This window comes from Apiospora kogelbergensis (genome assembly GCF_038363985.1).
Source record: "Apiospora kogelbergensis strain CBS 113332 chromosome Unknown utg000020l_segment0_segment0, whole genome shotgun sequence".
Lineage (NCBI taxonomy): Eukaryota > Fungi > Ascomycota > Sordariomycetes > Amphisphaeriales > Apiosporaceae > Apiospora > Apiospora kogelbergensis.
In genome coordinates, this window is record NW_027117437.1 from 133,568 (window position 1) to 155,154 (window position 21,587).

A 21,587-nucleotide genomic window follows, 5' to 3' on the forward strand; every position below is an offset into this window, starting at 1 on the left:
AATGCTCGTACTGTTCTTCTAGCCACATGTGTGTTTTGTGGACAACCAAACAACGTCACCTGTCGCCTCAAACCACGCAATGCAGGAGTCAGGGTTCTTGTCCTGAAAGGCGACGTGGAGAACGCCCAGTCGATGTCAATATACTTGAAAAGCATCCGCAGCATACTGGAAGCGCCAATGGGGTACTATTTCGATCTTGTGATCGGAAGCAATATCGGAATATTTTTCGTCGTCATGCTCTTCTGTCAAGGGGCTAGCGTTGAAGACTGCATACACCATCTCCGAGGACTTAAATGGGTCAAAATAAACAGAAACGAATTTCAATTTGGCCCAGGACTAAATTTCCCATTTAACGATATTCGTACCAAAGGGCCAAAATTGTGTTTATACTACAAAGGCCGCCTCGTCACAATGGCGGAAAAGCCAACTTCGTCCAGAACGGAAAAATGGCTCCGCAAAAGCTTCCGTCCGCGAACCGTGGATACTGGTTTTCAAGTAAACGCTTTAGTGTCACGTTTTTGGCCTGAAGCGTCGATTGATGTTTCACTTCAGTACTGCCCAGCTATCTCTTCCCACCTTGATGAGCAAGTCGATAGCCTCCTCGGATCTCTATTCTACATCGATATTGTTGAGCCCTTTCATTTCTATAGTGATACTCCCATCGAGATAGAGCTACAAATAGGGTGTCATATCGAGCCTGGGCCGTATCTGACTTCGCTTCTCATGACGCTCAGGATGAAGAAAGCTCGAATTCATTATCGTGGAGACGATTCATTGGTAGTGACAGAGTTATGCTCTGACCAAAGTTGGAGAGAGGCCAAAGAGGGAAAAGACTTCCTGACTTTGCTAACAGTCACTGCATCGTCTCCTTCGTCTACTATCATGATAATGATCGATGCAATGAGACACCAGGGGCAGGTAAACATTAGTAACTCGCCCTGCCGCTTAGAAAACTTGCAATGTTCTCACGAAGGAGGCATGGGCATATCACAAACACCTAGGATACGATCTGTCATGGCTACGATATCTTCTCTGCAGGAAACTCTACAGAATATAAATTGATGTCTATAGTGTTCAATTCTTTGGAATATTGAAGTATGTTCGATGTTGCGGCCTTTGATTGCCATTGATGTTAGCCGGCTCTTTCTGGAAGGCCTGACTGCTGACTGGCGAGGGCGAAAGGGGTTGGTCGCGTCGCCGTCTCTCAGCGACAGTGATGAAGTCATCAGGGGTCATTTTGTTAGATGCCAATACTGGGCCAGCTGGACAACTAGGAAAGTCGCCATGGGACTGGTACGAATATGGTATGCCATCTTTCTCCACATAGACATAAACTTTAGCGCCGAAAAGTTCATAGAGCTCATGCATCTTCTTCATACCATTTCTCTTTCTCCCTTTCCACGACTTCAATAGGGCGTATGATGCCTTCATGCTGTTAGAAACCACGTTGTAAATTGGTGATTTTCAGCTTCAAGCAAGTTGGATCTGAGTCTTTTGAATATTGTTCTAGATTTCGGCTTCTGATTGTCCTGCTTTATATTAATCTGAAGTACAGAATACAATTAAGCGCGCGGCAAAATCTCGAGTCGTTCTTTATAGAAATGCGGACTAAGATTCTAAATTTGGGTTCTTAGTTTCTGTAAAAGTGGGATGACTATTAACTCATATATACCTAAAGACATGCTCAGTCAAGCTTCATTATCAAACATCATGCAAACATGGATTCGAGCAACCCTATTCACAGAGCGGAAGCTCATCGGCGAGGGGACTCAACCATTGAGATCAAACATGCACTTGCCTATGCGAAGCTGTTCAAGAATGGCGACTTCCTTGACGCAGCTTCCGCAATCGGCTTCAACCCCTTTGTTATCGGCCATCCCAAAGATATGCGAAAATTCTACGATGGAGACACAAGCGATTGGATCAACCTGGTCTTTATCTCGAGTGACGGCACAGGTGAACTCCACGAAATAGCGAAAGGTACCGCGGAATTGAAGTCATGTCTTCAGGAACACACCTATAATGAGCAATTGTGCGAGGCACATCTTACGGACAGCAAGGTTATTTTGAACCTATGGGATTGGGAAAACGAAACAAACGTTGCTCTTTCACAACCCATATTGAATCTTTTCGAGCAACATCAAGGCTACTATTCCACATGTCTGCTTTACAGTTTGATTGATAACAGACACAGAGATAGTCTCGCACTCAAAGAGTGCAGAGTTGCTGAAGTTCCTCTCCAAAGCATTGGAATTCGATCCATGGTGAAAGAAGACTGGTTTCTATGCCACACTCCTGTATCAGCGGAATGGAGATCTGCCAATGACTGGGAGACCCTCATCCGACTTATGCGAGAATACGTGGAAGCTTTTGTAGCTGACGACGTTCTGTTACCGTGGCGCTGGCGATTATTTGAGGATCAGGGAGACCTTGATTTTGTTCCACTCCTACTCCGTCTCAACCAAGCAGGTGTTTTTACGATTCAACACAAGAGGACTTATCACATAACCGAAATAGCAGGGTGGAAGGAAGTTTCTGGCCTGAGAGAGTTCAAGCAGAACTCATCTCTAACATTTCTCCTGCCTTCCAAGCCCAGAACAGAAGAGTTCTGTCGAAGGATCTTAGAGGATGTGAGAATAACGGCAGCGGCAGTCACTTCTTCTGGCCCATTCATCATGCCCGGGAGCGCTTCTGGTCCAGTCATAACATCGTCGGAGCGCGTTGCTCCGTCTCGGGAGGAGCTAGAAAACGTGGTATGGGATCACAAGAATTACTTCCCACCTGTTGATGAAGCTTCGGCCAAGAAAACAATCGAAGAGCTTGAGATGGAATCATGCACAGCCTATACTGGGGACTTCGTATGGGTCACTGTTACCGCCACGTCCAACAATGCCGATGTTTTGACGTTTGTGGAGGAACATCTTCAAGGTTTCGAGCAGTATTTCTGCGACAATGTAAATGGTTAGAACGGTATAATGGAAATAGTTGTCCCTTCAAGGATCTATCATATACAGATTGGTTAATCGGAGCCCATAGTATACTCAGTGAAAATGTGGCTATGATCTTGCATAATAATTCTTACGTCCAGGTAAGCTCGGAGCCTCCAGGGCTTGGTGTCATTGGAATGAGGAAATACCAAGAGTTTCCGTAAACATGGATCTGCCAAAGATCGCAGGGGCTGTCTCATGGCAAACAATGCAAAGACGACAGCTCTTCTACGAACACAGGACAGTCCAGCTACAGTTCGTCCATTTTCTGAGCGCCTTTCTCTGATTCTGTAGCTGTATCCGAGGAGAAGCTCGTCTTTGGTTAGAAACAACCTCAAGCCTGTAACAAAATGCTCCCCTTTGAAGATTACCATGGAAGCAATTGTTTCATTCATGACCTCTCCAACCTATATCTCTCTAATATAGAGGACTTCACTTTTCCATGAATCGTGTTTAGCGAGAGCTATTGCCAGGGAAAATAACACCACAAGCTGCCCAATGTGCCGCGAACTCATTCAGCAGATGTTCACGACGAAAAGGTAGATCAATTCTCGCCGTTGGCAGACGACCAAAGATGATGCATTTTAAGTTGGTATTTGGTCAAGAGCAATACACTGCTGGATAGGATCTTTCCTATCTGACCATTATAACGAGCACCACATTGGCAGCCTTAAGTGATCAGACACTCTTTTTTATCATTAAATCATATCACTGATGGCATTGTCTTGGAAACAAGTCTGAAAGTGCACAGTGGTACGCTTGCTAGAATCAATACATGCTCTAACAAGGTAAAATAAAGTAGGAGATGACCCAACCCGTTCGCACCGTAGTGCCACTTATAAGGGTTTTTCTCAACTCTGGTAATGGGATCGAAAAGGGATTCACTACTGACTAGGATTAATTTTAATCCGATAACATATATCAAGAGGAGTATGCTTCCTCTTATTTATCTAAGGTGCCGCGCTAATGTTGGACTCTCCATATCGTTCCATGAACTTTTAGATCAAGAAGCAAATATATAATACCTTTTCGGATTAGTCGCTGCCTATTCCACTTCTTTATTTCCAAACCTTTGTGTCGTGATAGACATTGCTCACCCAGCAACCATCCGGGCACGAGAATTCTACTCGGGGGTAAATTAAAGCCTTTCGTCGCAAGATACTAATCGCGATTGAAATGCCAGATGAGGACTCCTCTCTGAGATCATATACCACTGCAGCAGAAACGCCATTTGAGTCGGAATCACTTGGACACGCCGAAACGGAGGCTAGGCATACCGGTTCCTTTCCGGGTACTTCCTTTGTGGACCTCCAGAACGAGGTTCATGTATTCACTACAAATGATGGTCCGAGTACCCGTAGCTCCCTACCTGCGAACATCCTCAGCCTACGCGGCCGGCTGTTTTACCAGAATTTCCGCTGCCCACAAACTCATACTATCGAGACGGCCCGCATAGAAGGCTCACCACCCTGGAAGAGCTTTGTACTTCTTACTCTTCCTCCCTTTAGTCGAGGCCAGCCTCGCCGCGGTTATACGTGCAAGAAAGAACAGCTGGGAATCCGGTCGTCCCGGTTCACTGCTCTACGCATGTTAACTGCACGACAACTGAAAGACTATATCCGTGACAACGACGTACCTGGAATCCATTGGATATGCCCATATATCGATCTTGATCCATTACTCAATAATGGCTTCGCCGGTTATTTACAAAGGAACACTTATACTTGGATGAAGCTTGATGGCCCCGAACCTCCATTTATCAGTTGTGGAGTGTGGAATAGCGTCCTTAGCATTCAAGGACAATGTCGTATTAATGCACATTATGAGATTACTGGCCAACACCTACCTATCGAGCCTTATCCATCCTCGGTCAGATCGAGCCTTCAAGTCGATAGTGCACGAGTTAGGAACCAGACGCCTATAGCCCCTGGCGTGACGCTAACCCCCTCAACCCAACTGGCACCGCGACAGGACAGAGTGCTAGTGACTCCGCAGACTGAGACCCAAGAGCAACAGCAGTGGCCTGTGCAGGCCCCACGAAGCCAGCCCCAGCCAACAATCGAAAGGCCTCAAAGCCCAAGACCAGCAAGTCTTTTCAGGCCAGCGCCATTGATCCAGTCGCCATCGGGTACAACTGGCATACCTAGATCAGATAATCCTACAGAGTCACGAAATAGACCTCCAGGTACCGCTGATCCGCTGGAAGATGTAAGACCCACCATAAGCTATATGGAGGACTCCCAGACTGACACTATGTCTAGTTTTTGGCCATATATAATGCACCTAATGGACAGGATATCACAGGAAGATGTCGTGTCTGCGTGGAAACGAGTTCTTCCAGGGAAGAATCGATAGACCAGCAGTCTATGGCTACTATGGTTATCCAGTGCGGCTGTGTATATTGCGATTACTGCACGCGGTTAGCAATCAACTTTGGAACGGACCGTATACTCTGCGGAAACAATAGCCGTCATGGAGAACTATCTGTGTCGACCTTCTTCACTGTTCGCTTTAATGAACGGTACAGCAAGGTCCGGATACCTGTACGCACTTTCAAACAACTTGGACTCCCATGGACTGTGGATCATACGCTGAAGCCTCAGTGGACGCGAAGGGCGCGAAGCCCAGTACTTCGAGTTGACGCCGAGGAAGACTGCACTATTTGCTACGAGGCCTTAGGGGGACGTCTTTCAAAACTGCTCCATTACGTGTGTCGGCGCGTCTGTCCATATATTTCACACCGCATGCTTGGCGCGTTACTTTCGTGATGCTGTGCGCCGCTCCCTGGACATGTCCTGCCCGCTGTGTCGGGCAGCCACACGGAGAGTTTTTACAACTGGCCAGTGGTTTTACAAGTCTCAGTGGTATATAGAAGAAGAATGTTTTGGAGACGATCAAGAATACTATGTGACATGGTTACAGTTCAATGAATTTCATCCTGTTGCCTATCCGAGAGTTACTCAGAGCCGACGGCAGGAAAGGGATGCTGAAATCGCATATCAGCAAATGAGTGAAGAGCAAGCCCAGGAAGAACTCAGGAGGCGAAACGACGAAATTGACGAGCAACAATCTGTGGCTGAGACGCTATAGCCCGGAACAATACGACGCGATACTGGAAAACGGAGGGAAACACAGGGAAGTCCAAGGCTCGGCGTTCGTTCTTCAATATTAAGGTTTTGTGTATTGGAGTAGAATTAGATCTTTGCACAAGTGCATATGCATCCTCGCGGAAGTAGTGGTCGGCGGCTCCAGCGACAGGTTATTGTGGTGTCCAGGAGAGGTCTTGATCATGGCCTGCCATCAGTTTTCTAAGCTCATGTTTCTTCAACAGCGCGCTAGGCGAGTGCGCGGTTAGTTCAGTTAGGATATCAACGTCACAATTAGTAAAATCCAGGTTTAGCGTTGCCCATTCAGGTGTCAAATTATTCGGCTGAGTACTATTGGGCTCATGCACCGTGCGTAAGTGATGTGGCAGAAGTACTGTCCAGTAGCCCATGGCTGTAGTGTTCCTAACACACACCACTGCTAGACCACAGAACGCTAATGCTTGAGCTTACTACTAGTTCGACGACAAACCCTGCCTTGACGCCATACTCCACGCTGAAGAAAGGGAGATCAATGATGGTAGGTGAGTTATTTTTTCGTTCGGGTACTTATTCTCCGCTGTAGGAGGGCTCGCCCTTAAATAAAATCCTGTCCCTGGAGACTCCTGTAAATTAGCGTTTGGGCGTTGGTAAGCCACGAAGTGCGTATACCGAGTTGGCGTAATTCTTTCATGTCCGCTTTCGCTTTCCAGATTAGGATGAAGTGGGTTGCTGCAAGTAATGTGGCATGGGCACATGCCTGTCAGAGTGCCACAAATCATTCCGGCGTTCCATGTACCGTTACGATCATGCAAGTCCCGAGATGACCTGAAGGCTGCAACAGTAACTATGAATGGATTACCATCCTATGTGCCGACTGTGTCAAGCATCACATTTACTCCTTCCTTTAACCACATGCATGATCCCCGGTACTCGTGAGAAGCTCAACATAAATTGAGCGGCCGGGATCATGATCTGCAAAATACAGTTCTGTGCTGCTTTGAATGAGTACCTGCCCAGCCAGATGCGGGGGGCTTTTAAAAATCTTGACTGATTGAAAGAACCAGAAAGGAGATACTATTTACAGGAACTTGTTCCGTAGCAACGAACTCTAGGAATCGGGTTTCGAATGTGCTCCGAGGATCTATCCCTCCAGTATATGTAGTTGCCTATCTTGTTCACGTCGCTAATCAAAACTTCCTACTCTTAGTTATTAACACACTTATTATCATGAATCGAGCAGACCGTCGAGCACTAGAGGAGTCACAAGAGGTAGTAGGAGGGCGCGTGTTAGGGAGGACCCGATCTACCCGCAACAGAGCACCGAACAACCCCGAACCTGGAGATGAGACACCTGGAGGCGAGATCCCAATTGCGATCGAAGTGTCGGAAGGGGACGTTTCTATGAGGTCACATACCACCACGGAAGCTGACGATGAACCATTTGGACAAACCACTAGCGAGGCACCTCCTGATCCTGAACCACTTGGACATGCCGAAACTGAGGCTAGACATACCGATTCTTTCCCCGATACTCCCTCTGTGGACCTCCAAAACGAGGTTGATGAATTTGCTACAGATGACGGCCCGAGTACCCATGGCACCCAACCTGCGAACATCCTCAGCGTACGCGGCCGGCTGTTTTACCAGAATTTCCGCTGCCCGCAAACTCATACAATCGAGACGGCCCGCATAGAAGGCTCACCACCCTGGAAGAGCTTTGTACTTCTTACTCTTCCTCCCTTTAGTCGAGGCCAGCCTCGCCGTGGTTATACGTGCAAGAAAGAACAGCTGGGAATCCGGTCGTCTCGATTTACCGCTCTACGCATGTTGACTGCACAGCTACTAAGGGACTATATCCGTGACCACGGAATCCCTGGGATCCACTGGATATGCCCATATGTTGATCTTGAACTCGACGATGATCGTGTTAATAATCCGCAAAGGAACACGTATAGTTGGATGAAGCTTGAAGGCCCCGACCCTTCATTTATAAGTCGTGGGGTATGGAATAGTGTCCTTAGAAGTGAAGGCCAAGGACGTATTGATGCGCATTATGCCGCCACTGGCCAAGACCCCCCATCGAGCCGTATCCATCCTCGACTAGAGCCAGCCTCCAAGCCGATGGTGCGCGGCTCAGAAGCCAGACGCCTGGGGAACTTGGGTCAAGGGACATCGGCGGAGTCTCGGCACCCACGCAATCTAATCAACCAGAAGCATCGCGGCGACTGCCACCGTCTGCGCAGGCTCCGCAAAGCCAGCAGCCTCGCCCGACAGTCGAAAGAACTCACGGACAACGACCTCGAGGCCAAACACGAACCAGGTTGACCGTTCGATCCCGGCCAGAGGATGATGTAGCCAGCATCCAACCATCACAAACTCTCAGCTCAGCCACCAGTCGTGCCCTACCCCGAGAGGCAACGACTACATCGCGGCAGAGGCCCCAAGGTTTATCTAACAGGAACAATACCCTACAAGATGTAAAACGTCACATGCCACTAATTAATAATTTACTGACTGACATTAGGATTAGTTTCTGGCCATATACAACACGGCCAATGGACAGAATATCGCAGGACGATGTCAGAACTGTATAAATACACGTGCCATGAGGGGGGAATCGATAGATCAACAGCCTGCGGCTTCCATTTTCGTCCAATGCGGCTGTGGATATTGCAATGATTGCATGCAGATGGCAGCTGATCGTAGAGAGGATGGTATTATGTACTGCCAGAACGATAACCATAACGGAGAAGCATCAACTTTCTTTACTATACGCTTTGATGACCGGTATAGCAACGTCCGGATACCTGCAAAGGCTTTCAATCAACATGGACTCCCATGGACTGAGGATCATACTCTGAAACACCAATGGGCGCAAAGCCCATTACTTCAAGTCAATAGCGTGGAAAACTGCGTCATTTGTTCTGAAAGACTGGGGGACATCTTCCAAGACTGTGCTATTGCGTGTGAAAGCTTACACCTGCTCCATACCACATGCTTGGCAATTCACTTTCGAACCCGCATGCGTCAAGGACTGGACGTGACATGCCCCCTATGTCGGCAAGCTAGTGGAAGAGTTTTTACAACTGGCCAATGGATCAACAAGTTCGACTGGTATACAGAAACGGAGCGTTTTGGAAGCGACCGAGACCCCTACGTAACATGGTTGCAGTTCAATAATTTTCATCGCGTCGACTATCCGAAAATTACACAAAGCCGAGCCCAAGAACGCCAGGCCGATTATGATCATGAGGATGTGAGTAACGACCAAGCACAAAGAGAACTCAGGAGGCGAGTCGCCCAGGTTGAGGGGAGGATGGTAGGCGAGAACCAGGATCCTGACGAGCACGTATGGTAGATTTGTACGCAGCGGCGTGTATTTTAATTTAGGTTCGGCCCTGTTCACAACACGAGCGACTAGGTAGATGTACGTAAGGTCTCTGGTCTACATAATAGTAATAATAATAAATCACTAGCCCAAACGCTACATTATCAACCGCTTCGAAATGACAAGCAAAGTATAACTGATATCATATAATATATCGCGGCATTAGTGCCTTGGTAAAGCAGTGTCGCAGGAACGAGAGCCAATGCAAAGACTGTTGCATGAAAGTTAGGGCAGAAGTATAGACGGCAACGAGCCAAGCGTGGCGCAGGCCATTCCCAAGCTATGACAATGATGGCAGCAACCAAATTCACAATCTGCAAATAAGGAAACGGCGAGACTGCTTTGTCTAGGGAATGCGTCGCAAAGTCCCAGAAAATCTTAGGCCATATAAACGCATGTAAAGAAGCTGCGATCTGGTCTTGGACTAGTTAGTAACCGTTGAAATGGCGGATGGTGAATCTCACAGTACGCAGCAGTCGAGCTGATCAGCCTTGCCAAGAATAGCTGAGTAGATGTTTCCATGATCTACAGGTGGCAAGTTCCGAACGGTCTGCACGTTTGGGATTAGCGTATATACGCTTGACGTATATACGAGAACGGAGTGGTGTATCTGGGATGGGGGTTTCCGGCAACGCGCGACGGATTTCTGCGAGCAGAAAAATGCGAATTGACCGAATCTGCGAAGTACCATAGGCTAACATTGTGCCCCACCTAGCGTTAGTGATTCCCTTCTCGTGCTTCCTTTGCCAGCGTACAATCCGCCAACGCCGCCGATACCAAGCAGTTCGCTCGGTATTGCGGTTTTCGGGCCTACAGTTCGCGCTTCCAACTACGGCGAATAGGTGTCTTGTTGTTGACATAAGGGGCAACTGGGGATTGCAAGGTAGTGCAGGTGCGGATGATGTTCGTCCTTGCCAGCTTTAAATTTTACATTCAGGTTATCAGGATAAAGCGAGGTACATGCATAAGTGTGCCTGCTCTTGTGCAGGTACTATGCGGTACTGCAGTTTTGAGCCTCAGCAGGATTCTTACTGTTTGACTTGCTTGTGCCATTGTGACGATCTGGGGCAACAGGCTCGTTGGCGTTATTGCTTATTAAGATGCCTTTTGCCAGGTACGAGTAGCACGGGCCCACATGGCCACATGGCCCTTGGCTCCGCAACTTTTCTTTGTCGTTTGTAGGCTCTCATGCGCGTTCCATAATACTTGATCTACGGGCCGAACCGCAGGTTATCTTGGAAGCAAGCCTAGCTGTTGTATTTCGTGATGCTAGAGCGGAACGGCGGCCGGTATGCAGGAATCTTTATCCTTCGTCTACTTGCTGTTCATGGCTTGCGGCTGAGCCATACCCCGCACCTGTAGCCTGATGTAGGTCCGGCTGATCGGTCCTCACAATGATGGAGATGTTGATATCGGTTTAACTTCTCGAAGCAAGGTCGCCACACTCCAGGCTCTCGTTCATTACGATAATGCGCCGAGCCGCATAGCTCCTGCACCCTACGATGCGGCTACTTCAACGCGACGATGCTGGCCGTTACAGCTTGGCCGACGACTTCGGTCCCGACAATGTGCCTCCTTACGCGATCCTTTTCCCACACGTGGGGCCCGAACGAGGTCGTCTATGCGGACCTGGCGAACACGCCAGCTACTTGGCAGCACAAAGCTGGCTATGACAAGATCAGGTTCTGTGCCGAACAAGCGAAGCAACACGGATTGCAATACTTCTGGGTCGATACCTGCTGCATCGACAAGTCTGACAGCATCGAGCTGCAGACTGCAATTAACAGCATGTTCCAATGGTACCGCGATGCGAAACGATGTTACGTCTATCTTGCCGATGTCTCCAGCGCTGCCGACACCGATGCGCGGGACAACGTGGCGCCTTGGGAAGGGACCTTCCGAAAAAGCAGATGGTTCACTCGCGGCTGGACGCTCCAAGAGCTCCTCGCGCCGTCGTCGGTAGAGTTCTATTCCAAAGAAGGCGCGTGGCTTGGCGACAAGCAATCCCTGGGTCCTCAGATACGCGACATCACGGGCATTCCTTCGAGTGCACTCTACGGTACTCCTTTATCCGACTTCCCCGTCTCGGAACGAGAAGCTTGGGTTCTCAACCGCCAAACAAAATACCCCGAGGACCTGGCGTACGCGCTGCTGGGAATATTCGACGTTCACTTGCCACTGATCTACGGCGAAGGGCGAGTAAATGCCCAGAAGCGGCTGCGGGAGGCGATTCAGAAAGCCGTGAAGGGTGGGTTTGATCCTTCCCAACAATGATGCTGAAAGATGGCTGACTGAAATAGGGACTCGAGCCAACGATTTCTCCGTTACCTTCAGCCTGTCGGACGTCCCCGAGACGCAATACTTCGTCGCAAGAGAAGCCGAATTGGCGGAGATACGTAGCAGCCTACGCTCGGATGGAAGCCGCCGCGTCGTTGTTCTCCACGGTCTCGGCGGTATTGGCAAGACACAAATTGCCATTACCTACGCAAAGCGATACAGAGACGAGTATTCCGCTGTATTCTGGCTTAGCATCAAGGACGAGGCCTCGATCCAGCAAAGCTTCATCAAAGTAGCGAGGCAGATCACGCAGCAGTACCCCAACGCCAGCCTCTTGAGCGCTGTAGGCAAACAGCAGAGTCAGGAGGAGTCAATCGAAGCCGTCAAGGCCTGGCTAAGCCTACCGAATAACACGAGGTGGCTTCTTATCTACGACAACCTCGACAATCCAAGATTGGCCAATAGTGCCGAAGACGCAGGAATTGACATCCATCAATTTCTTCCTACAGCGTATCAAGGCTCGATCATTATTACGACACGCTCGTCGCAAGTGGATCTTGGTAATATAATTCGAATTAGAAAGCTCATCTCTATAGAGAACAGTCTGGAAATTCTCTCGAAAACCTCAGGCAGAGATAATTTGCAACACGGTAAGAAGCTTGTCGCCAACTAAAGCATTGCTGATGATGTTGCAGACGTTGATGCTACGAGTCTCGTAAGGGAGCTTGATGGGCTACCCTTGCCCTTGCCACGGCTGGAGCTTACTTGAAGCGCGTCTCCATCGGCTTCGATCGGTACCTTCGCCTATACAGAGAATCATGGGCACAACTTCACACAAGCACCCCCAGCCTAGGATCCTACCAAGACCGCACACTATGCTCCACGTGGCAGCTCTCGTATGATCAATTGATGAGACAAAATCGACTCGCAGCCCACTTACTCCGATGGTGGGCCTATTTTGACAACGAAGATATCTGGCTTGAACTACTCCAGGCGGACGAAGAGGATGGTCCAGCCTGGATATACGAGCTGAATGATGAGTTGAGTTTCAATGCCGCTATGGGTACGCTGCATGATTATGGACTGGTCGACGTACACATCGGTACTACGGGCTCAACCGAGTCAAGGGGGTACAGCATCCATTCCTGCGTGCACAGTTGGACAATGCACATTTTGAATCAAAACTGGGATGCCGACTTGGCTAGGCTCTCGATAGGCTGCGTCGCGTCGCTGGTCCCATCAGAAACCAAACCCCAATTTTGGAATCTTCAGAGACGGCTTCTATCACACGCCATCAGATGCCACGCTACGATTCGAATTAGCGATCATGATATGCCATGGGCTTTTCACAGCCTAGGAAACCTCTACTTCGACCAGGGCAAGATGGACGAGGCCGAGGCGATGTACCAGCGGGCACTGCAAGGATACGAGAAGGCATGGGGTCCAGACCACACATCCACACTCTCCACTGTCAACAACTTAGGCCTCCTCTACAAAGCCCAGGGCAAGATGGACGAGGCCGAGGCGATGTACCAGCGGGCACTGCAAGGAAAGGAGAAGGCATGGGGTCCAGACCATACCTCTACATTCGACACAGTCAACAACTTAGCAAACCTCTATAAAGCCCAGGGCAAGATGGACGAGGCCGAAGCGATGTACCAGCGGGCACTGCAAGGAATGGAGAAGGCATGGGGTCCAGACCACACATCCACACTCTCCACGGTCAACAACTTAGCAAACCTCTACACAGCCCAGGGCAAGATGGACGAGGCCGAAGCGATGTACCAGCGGGCACTGCAAGGAATGGAGAAGGCATGGGGTCCAGACCACACATCCACACTCTCCACGGTCAACAACTTAGCAAACCTCTACTCCGACCAGGGCAAGATGGACGAGGCCGAGGCGATGTACCAGCGGGCACTGCAAGGATACGAGAAGGCTTTAGGGGCCGAGACCTTTACTCGACATAGACCGGCACTCAATACCATGCAAAATCTCGCAGATCTCAGACTCCGTCGAGGCCAGCGAATCGCAGCTAGGGAACTCTATATAAAAGCCTGCAGCGGACTCGAACTACTTCTTGGCCCACAAAACGCCAGTGTCCAATCCCTTCATCATACTATATCTCATTTGGAGAGATCGGGTGGTAAGTTAAGCAATTACTCCTATACTTACGATGCCTTAACTTGTTAATTTCCGGAAACAGATCCAATCCTGTCGCCTACGGACAAGCGGGACAAGCAGGAAAAGCGCTAGTCTGGCATAAGACGACTCATCAAAAGGTTCCGAAAATAGATCGTTGAGAAGGAATAGAAATGTGTTGTTTGTTAATCTAACTGCTAGGCGCAATGAGCCGGTAACAACGTCTTCACTATAGACAAATGACAATGGTAGTGAAGATGGATGAAACAATGAGAAACCGGAGCGTTAGCTTTCTAAGAGATGCACTCGGAGGGCCCGGGGTGAAACAACTAGTATTAGCTAACTCATAATCATCAGAGGTTACCCAATCAGCGTCATTTGAGTTTTCATACAAATGAAATCCCATTCCGACTGGCCTCCTTTCAAATCCATGCCAACCTAGCATACTGTAGTGAATCACCCCATCGAAATCCTAGGTCTGAGCCAAACACCGTGGACAGTCTGTACATGGTTTCGAAAGTGGTCCAAATCGTCCAGCTTGACGCCCTCTTCTACACACGTGGGATGCTCGCAGAAGATGAGTTTGTCCGGCTCGAGGTCTCTGATCTCCTTGACGTGTGCGCGCTCGAAATGGTCGTTCATCACCGCTGGACGGCTGTATGCGAAGGTTCGCTCTTCGTACGAGAGGCGGCCATCCCCAATACATCGTGGACATTGTGTCTTCAGCATGAGCAATGGGAAAAGTGGACGTTCAGGAGGGTTTGGATCGTTCATACGCGGCTGAGCCTGTACACGCTTCTGTATATGAGTACGTCTAGGCGTCTCCCGCTTCTGGCAAAGTCGGAACATGACGTCGACAGAATGAAGGCACGCCTCCCGCATATCCTCAAAGGTCAGCAGTTCCGGTTGATGAAGAAAGATCTCAGCGAGCGCTGCTCGTTCGGGGATTTGGAGGTCAACCTCTGGTTGCCACAGTTCTTCTGGCTCCTCCAGCTCTTCCAGAGCGGCCTGCCTCTCGATATCCCACGTGGGCCTGTTGTAGAAGAAGTATTGCCGGTACTGCTCTTCAACGTTGCTCACGCGTTGCGCTTGTTTCGTTCTGATGCTCCCTGACAGAATCCGTATTTCCTCCTCATTCCCTTTTCCTTTGTATCGATACCGACCGGCTTTGAGTATCTCTCGTCGTTGTTTTAGCGCTTCAATCTCGGGGTCCGGTGGCAAGGTCTCCCAAACTTGCTTGGGGACCATCTTTCTTCGAGCCCGTGGGTCACACGTCATCCCGACATGGGTGAATAGGTTGATCAGAGCATCTTCTGTTGGCTCGTCCAGAAAGGCGTTCTGTGTGTCAAATTCGATGTTCTCGTTGATATACGCACTATTGAACGTAGCCCACTTGGGATCATGGCGTAGCGCCTGGTCACGCACAGCGTCAGGAGCCTTTCCTGACTAATGTTAACATGGACAGTAGATCAACAGTGAACTGGGACTTACTGTTCATAGCGTTGGCATTGCCTCTTCGGAAGGCCTTTGGCGTGATAGGTTCTTCATTCCCCATGTCAAGACTTTGTCGTTTCAGGTCATCACGAAGCTTGTGATACCGAACAACCTCGTCTCCCACACGGAAAACCGGTCGCTTCAGCCACTCTTTCTTCCATCGAAGGGCTGTGCACTTGACCGGGCCCACGTTCTTGACTTGGAAGACCCGTCGGACAGTCGTCAAACTTGGGGCATCAAAGGCGTCGTCGCAAAGGGCCAAGCAGATGATCACATTAATGAAATTGAAGATCAGTCTGCGCGTCATGGTAAACCAGAAGATCGTGCTACAAGAAAAGTCAGGAATGATTCCAAAATAATATTAATAATTGACACTCACGGCTTCGGGTTATTATCCATTCCTTTGTGGTGTATGAATTTCACAGCCATAGAAACCATGTCTTGGCCGGTCTCTGGGTGGCGTACCACCATAAGTCGAATATCTTCGTAGCACAACGCTTTAGGGCGACCACGATCGGTAGTCTCACGGGCCAAGATGTTGTCGAGCAGCTGGAACTCGTCTGGTGCCTGGTTGTTGTCCTGACTCGAGTGGGTTGAGCATTTGGAGGCAAATAGGTCTTCCCAAGATCCATCCGATGGCTTGGATGTCTCGTTATCCACGAGCTCACCGGGCCGTGCTCCTGTGTATGCCAGGGCTTGGTATATACCAAGGAGATTGATACGTTGACGCTCACTTGCGAAAATGCCGTCGTCATAGGCGATGTTAAAGACAAGAAGAGCGAAAACACCGTCAGAATTCACGACTGGTTTACCATCAACATTTGGAGGACGGAGCTTGAAGAGAGGTACCAGGGTAGCATCATGCCACTACAAAACTGTTAATGACTAGAAGCGCTTGTTTGTAATTAACATACCTTAAGGATCTCCTTGTTATCATTTGTGTCAATATGGCAGCCATTGATGCTAGCATAGAGCTGCTTGTACTGACGATGGTACTCCCAAGATGTGCCCGATGACTTGATCTGGTATGTCTCACACATATGTAACAGAAAGTCCATTGCGGTAGCTCGATTAGCTTGTTCGAGGACGGCTTTCCATGGCCCGCCCACAACATCACGACAGAAGCTATGTCCATTAGTCAAGGCTATGTGGCCTGTTGGAGGAAGGGACGAGTCTCACATTTTCCATTTCCGCAAAATCCTTGCCACATTAATCTTGGTTTTATCAGCCCATGCCGGCTTCAGAAAACGGACTTCTTGCAGTTGCTCCCGAAGTGCTGCATGCTGCGTCGCCGTCAAGGGCTTTGGGCCTTTCGAAACTCGGCTCTGCTGTTCTCGGTGGATGAACTCATTCACAAAACCTTGGTGAGGGCCTTGTAGAACGGGCCGAGAACGAGTTGGCGCCATCCTTGGACGCAATATTTTACTGGAGAATGACCAGCTGGGGCTTGGTAGCCTGGAATGCGGACTCCTGGCTCATTCTTATAAGCCGACTGGGTGGAAAGCAAGTAACAGGAAGGGGATTACTCGAACTTGCCCTATTGGCAAGTGGGGCACAAGCTGAGCGGCTACGTCTATCCAATCAGCCCAGGCCTTGTGAAGTGGGGCTATGTACTCAGTACACAGGAGCAACCACCATCCACTCTGCTACCTAGCTGTTATGCCATCATAAAATGGGATCCCACGCTTGCCGAATTTGGGCCCCAGAACAGCGCTTTCTCTCTTTAATGTGTAAAGTATCTAGCTGTGACTCCCGGTTTATAGCGCTCAAGGAGGAGGTCATCATCCCTATCAAAAGTGGCTCCATGCATACAGGCATGTCGTTGTCGCAAAACTAGATAGGCCACATCGGATTGTACTGATATCGTCAATTGAGCCTCTATTCACTTTTGATATGTCCATGCTGACTTTCGTGACATGCCTGACTGCCGTCGTTCAGCACCAATCCCAAGTAGCACCTTTATTTCATTGGTCTGACAGCTCAAGAAGTAGATTAGAAGGAACCAGCTACCCTCCCACCATGTCCCTGGAAGTGGGAACTAGGTAAGGTAACGTTATTCGTACGAAGCTAGGCAGGGACGGGTTTGCATTGTATGCAATAATAATTCACCCATCCATCTAACCCGATCGCTCTTCACCAATGAGCAGGCAGTGCAGAGTACATTGCCTTTTACCCGCTCGCTCGATGCACGGGGGCTTAGTCAGATAACTAACACCTTCCTACATGGTAAGGGCTTTTTATGGACATAACAGCTGGTGCTTCTCACCTGCTCGGCCCATGTAGCCTACGGTGGCAAATAATAGGGGCTGGGCGTGTCGGGAAATAAATGTACGCCACTTTCGCTTGGTAGAGACTACCTGGCTTTGCTTTATTCCAATCCTTTTCTGGCTGAACTTTGATTGTTTGTTATCCTTGCGAATTTTGCCTAGATCAACTTCCAGAAAACGTTTTCCGCAAACTTCACCTTTATACTCTGAGGCTGATTAACTATTTTTATTTATTCTTTTGATTATCTGTTGCCCACAAAATCCAGCGAAACAAGTGACCAAGTTAGTGGTAACAGGATGGGAGGAAACAAACCACGACAACGCCCGCAATCTAGTCTAGATGCACGTGAGACCTGGGATCTGGGGCCGAGAGCAGAGCCATCGTGTCTGGAAGCAAAGAAGCTGAGCCAATCTTGCCAGAACAACCACCACCCTGGAATGGCTTCAGGGAACCCGTTGACAGACTTGTACAGATCGCACAATGCAAGTCCGCCGGTAACGAAAGCCAAATTGAGCGAGTTGGACATCGACAAGATCCCCAACAATCATAGACTACGTCATGACCTTAATTTCGACCGGGACCTGCAATTGCGACCCAACTGGGATGGCGAGAAGGGCAGGAAGAAGCAGGCCAAGGTGGATGAATTTTGGGCAAATCTTCGTGACCAATTGCACGAGTTCGTTACAGCTCCGGTATCATCCCAGCAACGCCTCGGAATGGACCGCGACTGGTGTCTTCCAATCTTGTTGAAGGAAGTGAAGGAGATTCTTCACACTCTTGTCTCCTCTCAGGATCGAGTATACATTGATGAGGGGTTCATTGTGGAGCTGATCATGCAGCAGTTCTACAAAGGGACCACCGACCTGGAGAAATTAGCGTCCTGGCTTTCCAGCCTGCTCAAAACCTACTGTGCTCCTGGGAGGGATAAGCTGGTGGATGAAATGTACAACAAGCTGGCAAACGGTAACCGAAGGAACGACATGGGAGATTTGATTCAGGGACTGCGTAGTCTCTTGAACCTACTGGAAGGGATGAAGCTCGACCTTGCAAACCATTTTATTCGCTGCTGGAAACCCACTCTGATCGAGGACACTGTAAATTTCGAAAAGCGCTTCTTCTGTAAGAAGATCCAGACCGGCAGGCTCGACCCTCATCCAGGAAGCCAATGGTATGTCACAGCTATTAGGGATATTGGCCTCAGCCCCGGATCCGCGTCTGCTTTCGGCGATATGGCAGTGTTTTTCGAGGCTTTATCCAGGTTGATCCTTCCTTCCAGCTCCCAGCAACTCCCAAATACGTTCGCCTTTGACGAGAAGCAGATAACAAAGCTGCGCAGCGACGTACTCAATGGCATCCACCTGGAAATATGCATGCGCCTGTCCAGCAAGCTCGAGAGTATGTACCGAGATTCGAGAGGAGCAGGTACCCTCATCCCTACCTCTGTCCCTACCCCAACCTTAATCACATCGAGTCCAGCCACTCCTGGCTCCACCTACGCCAGGAGCCACGGGCAAGATACTGGTTTCGGCTCCATTACGAGTTCATTGGGTTCACTCTCCGTGGCGGCACCCGAGACGATAAGGTCGCCTTGCCGCTCATCAAATCATATGTTACGCCAAGATATCTTAGATGCGCAAGACACGGAAAGGAGCAAATATAACCTCTACATCGCCCTCGCGGAGCTCCTGTCGACAGCCCCAGCTAGTGCCGGGACTGCTAGCGAAAGGAAGCTGATAAGGGATTCTTTCGCAGTTGAGATCTTCCGCTTCACGAATGCGCCTACAGAGGCGCTTCGTAAAGTCGAGGAAGAGCTTGGCCAACATCTCTACCAGCCCCATTCGCAGCTCTTCCAAGAGGTTGAATCGCACTTCTGGATCCGTCTCATCGCGGAGCTTCAAGAATGTGTCAGGACGCTCAAACCCCTTGGCAGTCTCGGCCTCTTCTCGGCAGCTGTAGGTCGCCGTAACTATGGGCCATGGGGAGGGCCAAGCGCTCATCCTATGTCCAGTAATGCAATAGGTATCTCAACCCAAGAAGCCCGCGCGAAAAGAGGAATAGAAGACATAGCCGCCAGGCTGGCGCATCTTGGCCTTCTTCATTGGAGAGTGTGGTCGCCGCTAATCTATCTTGGCGGTGACAATGGCGGTGACAATGGCATGGAGTTAAGTCAGGCAGTGGGTATCTGAGGCGTGCACAGCTTCTTCTACGACGGCATTCGACGATTGAATCAGCCACCGAAGCGAATTCAAAACACCTCGCTAGTGACCTAGCTGAATAGATACCTGTGATTATCCAGAAGTTAGCCGCTTTCTGGCGATTCTCTTCAGACACCGTTCCTGTAACTTTTCCTTTTGTTCTAAGCACAAGATGCCTGAGATGCAGTAAGATGGCCGTAAGATAGGGGGAGCTGCCTCCATACGTTGGTGGTACGTAGGCTTTGAGCCGCAAGGCAAAAAAAGTCGGAGCATACCTCGCTACAATGCATTAAACTGTGATCACGATTATCAAGATTATTCCTTCAATTCACCGATACGACAAGCGCAGAGTAAGCTAGGGATCGAGCAGCACGTCACCGATCCCAGTTTACAGCTGAGTTCCACGGCTCATATTGTTTATATTATACAATTAGTATGAGACTATCACTGCCTCCCAAGCACTGCTTTCCGATTGGTGACTAGGTTCCCATTCACTGGAGACTGGGATGAAGACGTGATTACATTCCGTTTGCCCTCCGTTTCCATGGCATCCACCACGAGTTGCTCTATCTCGGCCTGCCCGCCCTGATCAGGGCCAGACCTGCCCTCTGTCTTCAGTTCGTCCTCTATCTCTGCTTTCCCACACTGCTGTGCCCTGAGCATTCTCCTCTGGAAGAGCATCGAGCAAAGGCCGTTATTTCCGGCGAAGTTCGCGCCTTTTTCGGAAGGATATGTAATAAAGAGCCAAGAAACACAGCTGTATGATGAGCAGAATTACGAAAGCCTTACAGTTCCTAGCAAGGTAGTCCTCCCCGCTACCAGCGAGCCAGTGCCACCAATCCCGACAGTACTTTGCCGTGAAGCCGGTCAAGATGACGACGACGACAATGTAGATAGCTTCTATAACCGAGCATCCAATGGCGATATAGATCAGGGTGTCGCTGTTGCTTTCCATACCGAAATAGAGGACGCTGTAGGATGCCAAAACCAGCAAGCCAGAGAGGATTGCGCCCAGACAGCAGAGCGCCACGACGAGCCGGGTATGCTTAGCATCAGTGGGCATTCTGCGTCCTACGGTCCTCCATTCGAGAGCCAGATCAGCAGAACGAGGTCGACCGGGGCTAGGATCAAGTTCTGGATTGGCTGCTCCCCACCCCCGAACTGCTCTAGCAGCGCATCCGCCCCCGCGCATGAACGGCCCTTCCGGTGCTGGTTCTGGCTCGCCGATTTAGACGTTGGATTAAATCGGCGCGCCGCTGACTGTCCCGTTCCTGAGCCAGTCTAAATGCCTGCAGAATTGCATGGGCGACATTGTGACCAAGGACCGGAAAGAGCGCGTGAGGGTGTTCGTACCCTTGGAGAGGCGAAGCAGCAAGGTCTCGCATCGCCCTGGACCAGTTCTGGGGTGCGTCCATTCTGGGGTGCGTCAATACGACTTTTCTGCTTGCGCAGAGCCAACTGCAGTCGTTTTCGGGTCATGCTATAAAGAGCCGCTCTAGACACTCATGCAGTCACCACCCGGAAGTACTGCCGATTGGTGCTTATCGTTCGAACTTTCTTTCGTACTTTTCTCTACCAAAGTATCTTGCTTTTGCCCTGAGGGAAGTTTCAAGGTTGAAGTGGTTATATCTGTAACATCGTGTCGTCCAGAACCAGGTTCATGAACACCGCGACTGGTGTGAAGAGAGAACCTGCGTCGCGAAGGATGCTTAACGTCATTATAATAACCTTTAATGATTTTTCGTTGCCG

The 21,587-nt window shown here is 49.6% G+C and overlaps 6 protein-coding genes across 6 annotated transcripts; 5 read left to right on the top strand and 1 right to left on the bottom strand.

The window, feature by feature from the left end:
• Positions 1-1,718: 1,718 nt before the first annotated feature.
• On the top strand, positions 1,719-2,966 carry PG998_015169 (uncharacterized protein; the record flags this gene model as incomplete). The annotated part of the gene is made up of 1 exon (XM_066881985.1): positions 1,719-2,966. The coding sequence occupies one exon, from the start codon at positions 1,719-1,721 to the stop codon at positions 2,964-2,966; it is 1,248 nt and encodes a 415-aa protein (XP_066723002.1).
• Positions 2,967-4,163: 1,197 nt separating this feature from the next.
• On the top strand, positions 4,164-6,077 carry PG998_015170 (uncharacterized protein; the record flags this gene model as incomplete). Its single annotated transcript, XM_066881986.1, has 3 exons — positions 4,164-5,195; positions 5,249-5,695; positions 5,910-6,077. The coding sequence occupies 3 exons, from the start codon at positions 4,164-4,166 to the stop codon at positions 6,075-6,077; spliced, it is 1,647 nt and encodes a 548-aa protein (XP_066723003.1).
• A 1,223-nt stretch (positions 6,078-7,300) lies between these two features.
• PG998_015171 (uncharacterized protein) lies at positions 7,301-8,398 on the top strand (the record flags this gene model as incomplete). Its single annotated transcript, XM_066881987.1, has 1 exon — positions 7,301-8,398. The coding sequence occupies one exon, from the start codon at positions 7,301-7,303 to the stop codon at positions 8,396-8,398; it is 1,098 nt and encodes a 365-aa protein (XP_066723004.1).
• Positions 8,399-10,596: 2,198 nt separating this feature from the next.
• PG998_015172 (kinesin light chain 1) lies at positions 10,597-12,411 on the top strand (the record flags this gene model as incomplete). Its single annotated transcript, XM_066881988.1, has 2 exons — positions 10,597-10,639; positions 11,762-12,411. The coding sequence occupies 2 exons, from the start codon at positions 10,597-10,599 to the stop codon at positions 12,409-12,411; spliced, it is 693 nt and encodes a 230-aa protein (XP_066723005.1).
• Positions 12,412-13,070: 659 nt separating this feature from the next.
• PG998_015173 (uncharacterized protein) lies at positions 13,071-13,994 on the top strand (the record flags this gene model as incomplete). Its single annotated transcript, XM_066881989.1, has 2 exons — positions 13,071-13,884; positions 13,945-13,994. 2 exons carry the CDS (start codon positions 13,071-13,073, stop codon positions 13,992-13,994), a joined length of 864 nt encoding a protein of 287 aa, XP_066723006.1.
• Positions 13,995-14,336: 342 nt separating this feature from the next.
• PG998_015174 (FluG domain-containing protein) lies at positions 14,337-16,780 on the bottom strand (the record flags this gene model as incomplete). The annotated part of the gene is made up of 5 exons (XM_066881990.1): positions 14,337-15,322; positions 15,372-15,700; positions 15,754-16,241; positions 16,289-16,499; positions 16,554-16,780. 5 exons carry the CDS (start codon positions 16,778-16,780, stop codon positions 14,337-14,339), a joined length of 2,241 nt encoding a protein of 746 aa, XP_066723007.1.
• Positions 16,781-21,587: the final 4,807 nt, after the last annotated feature.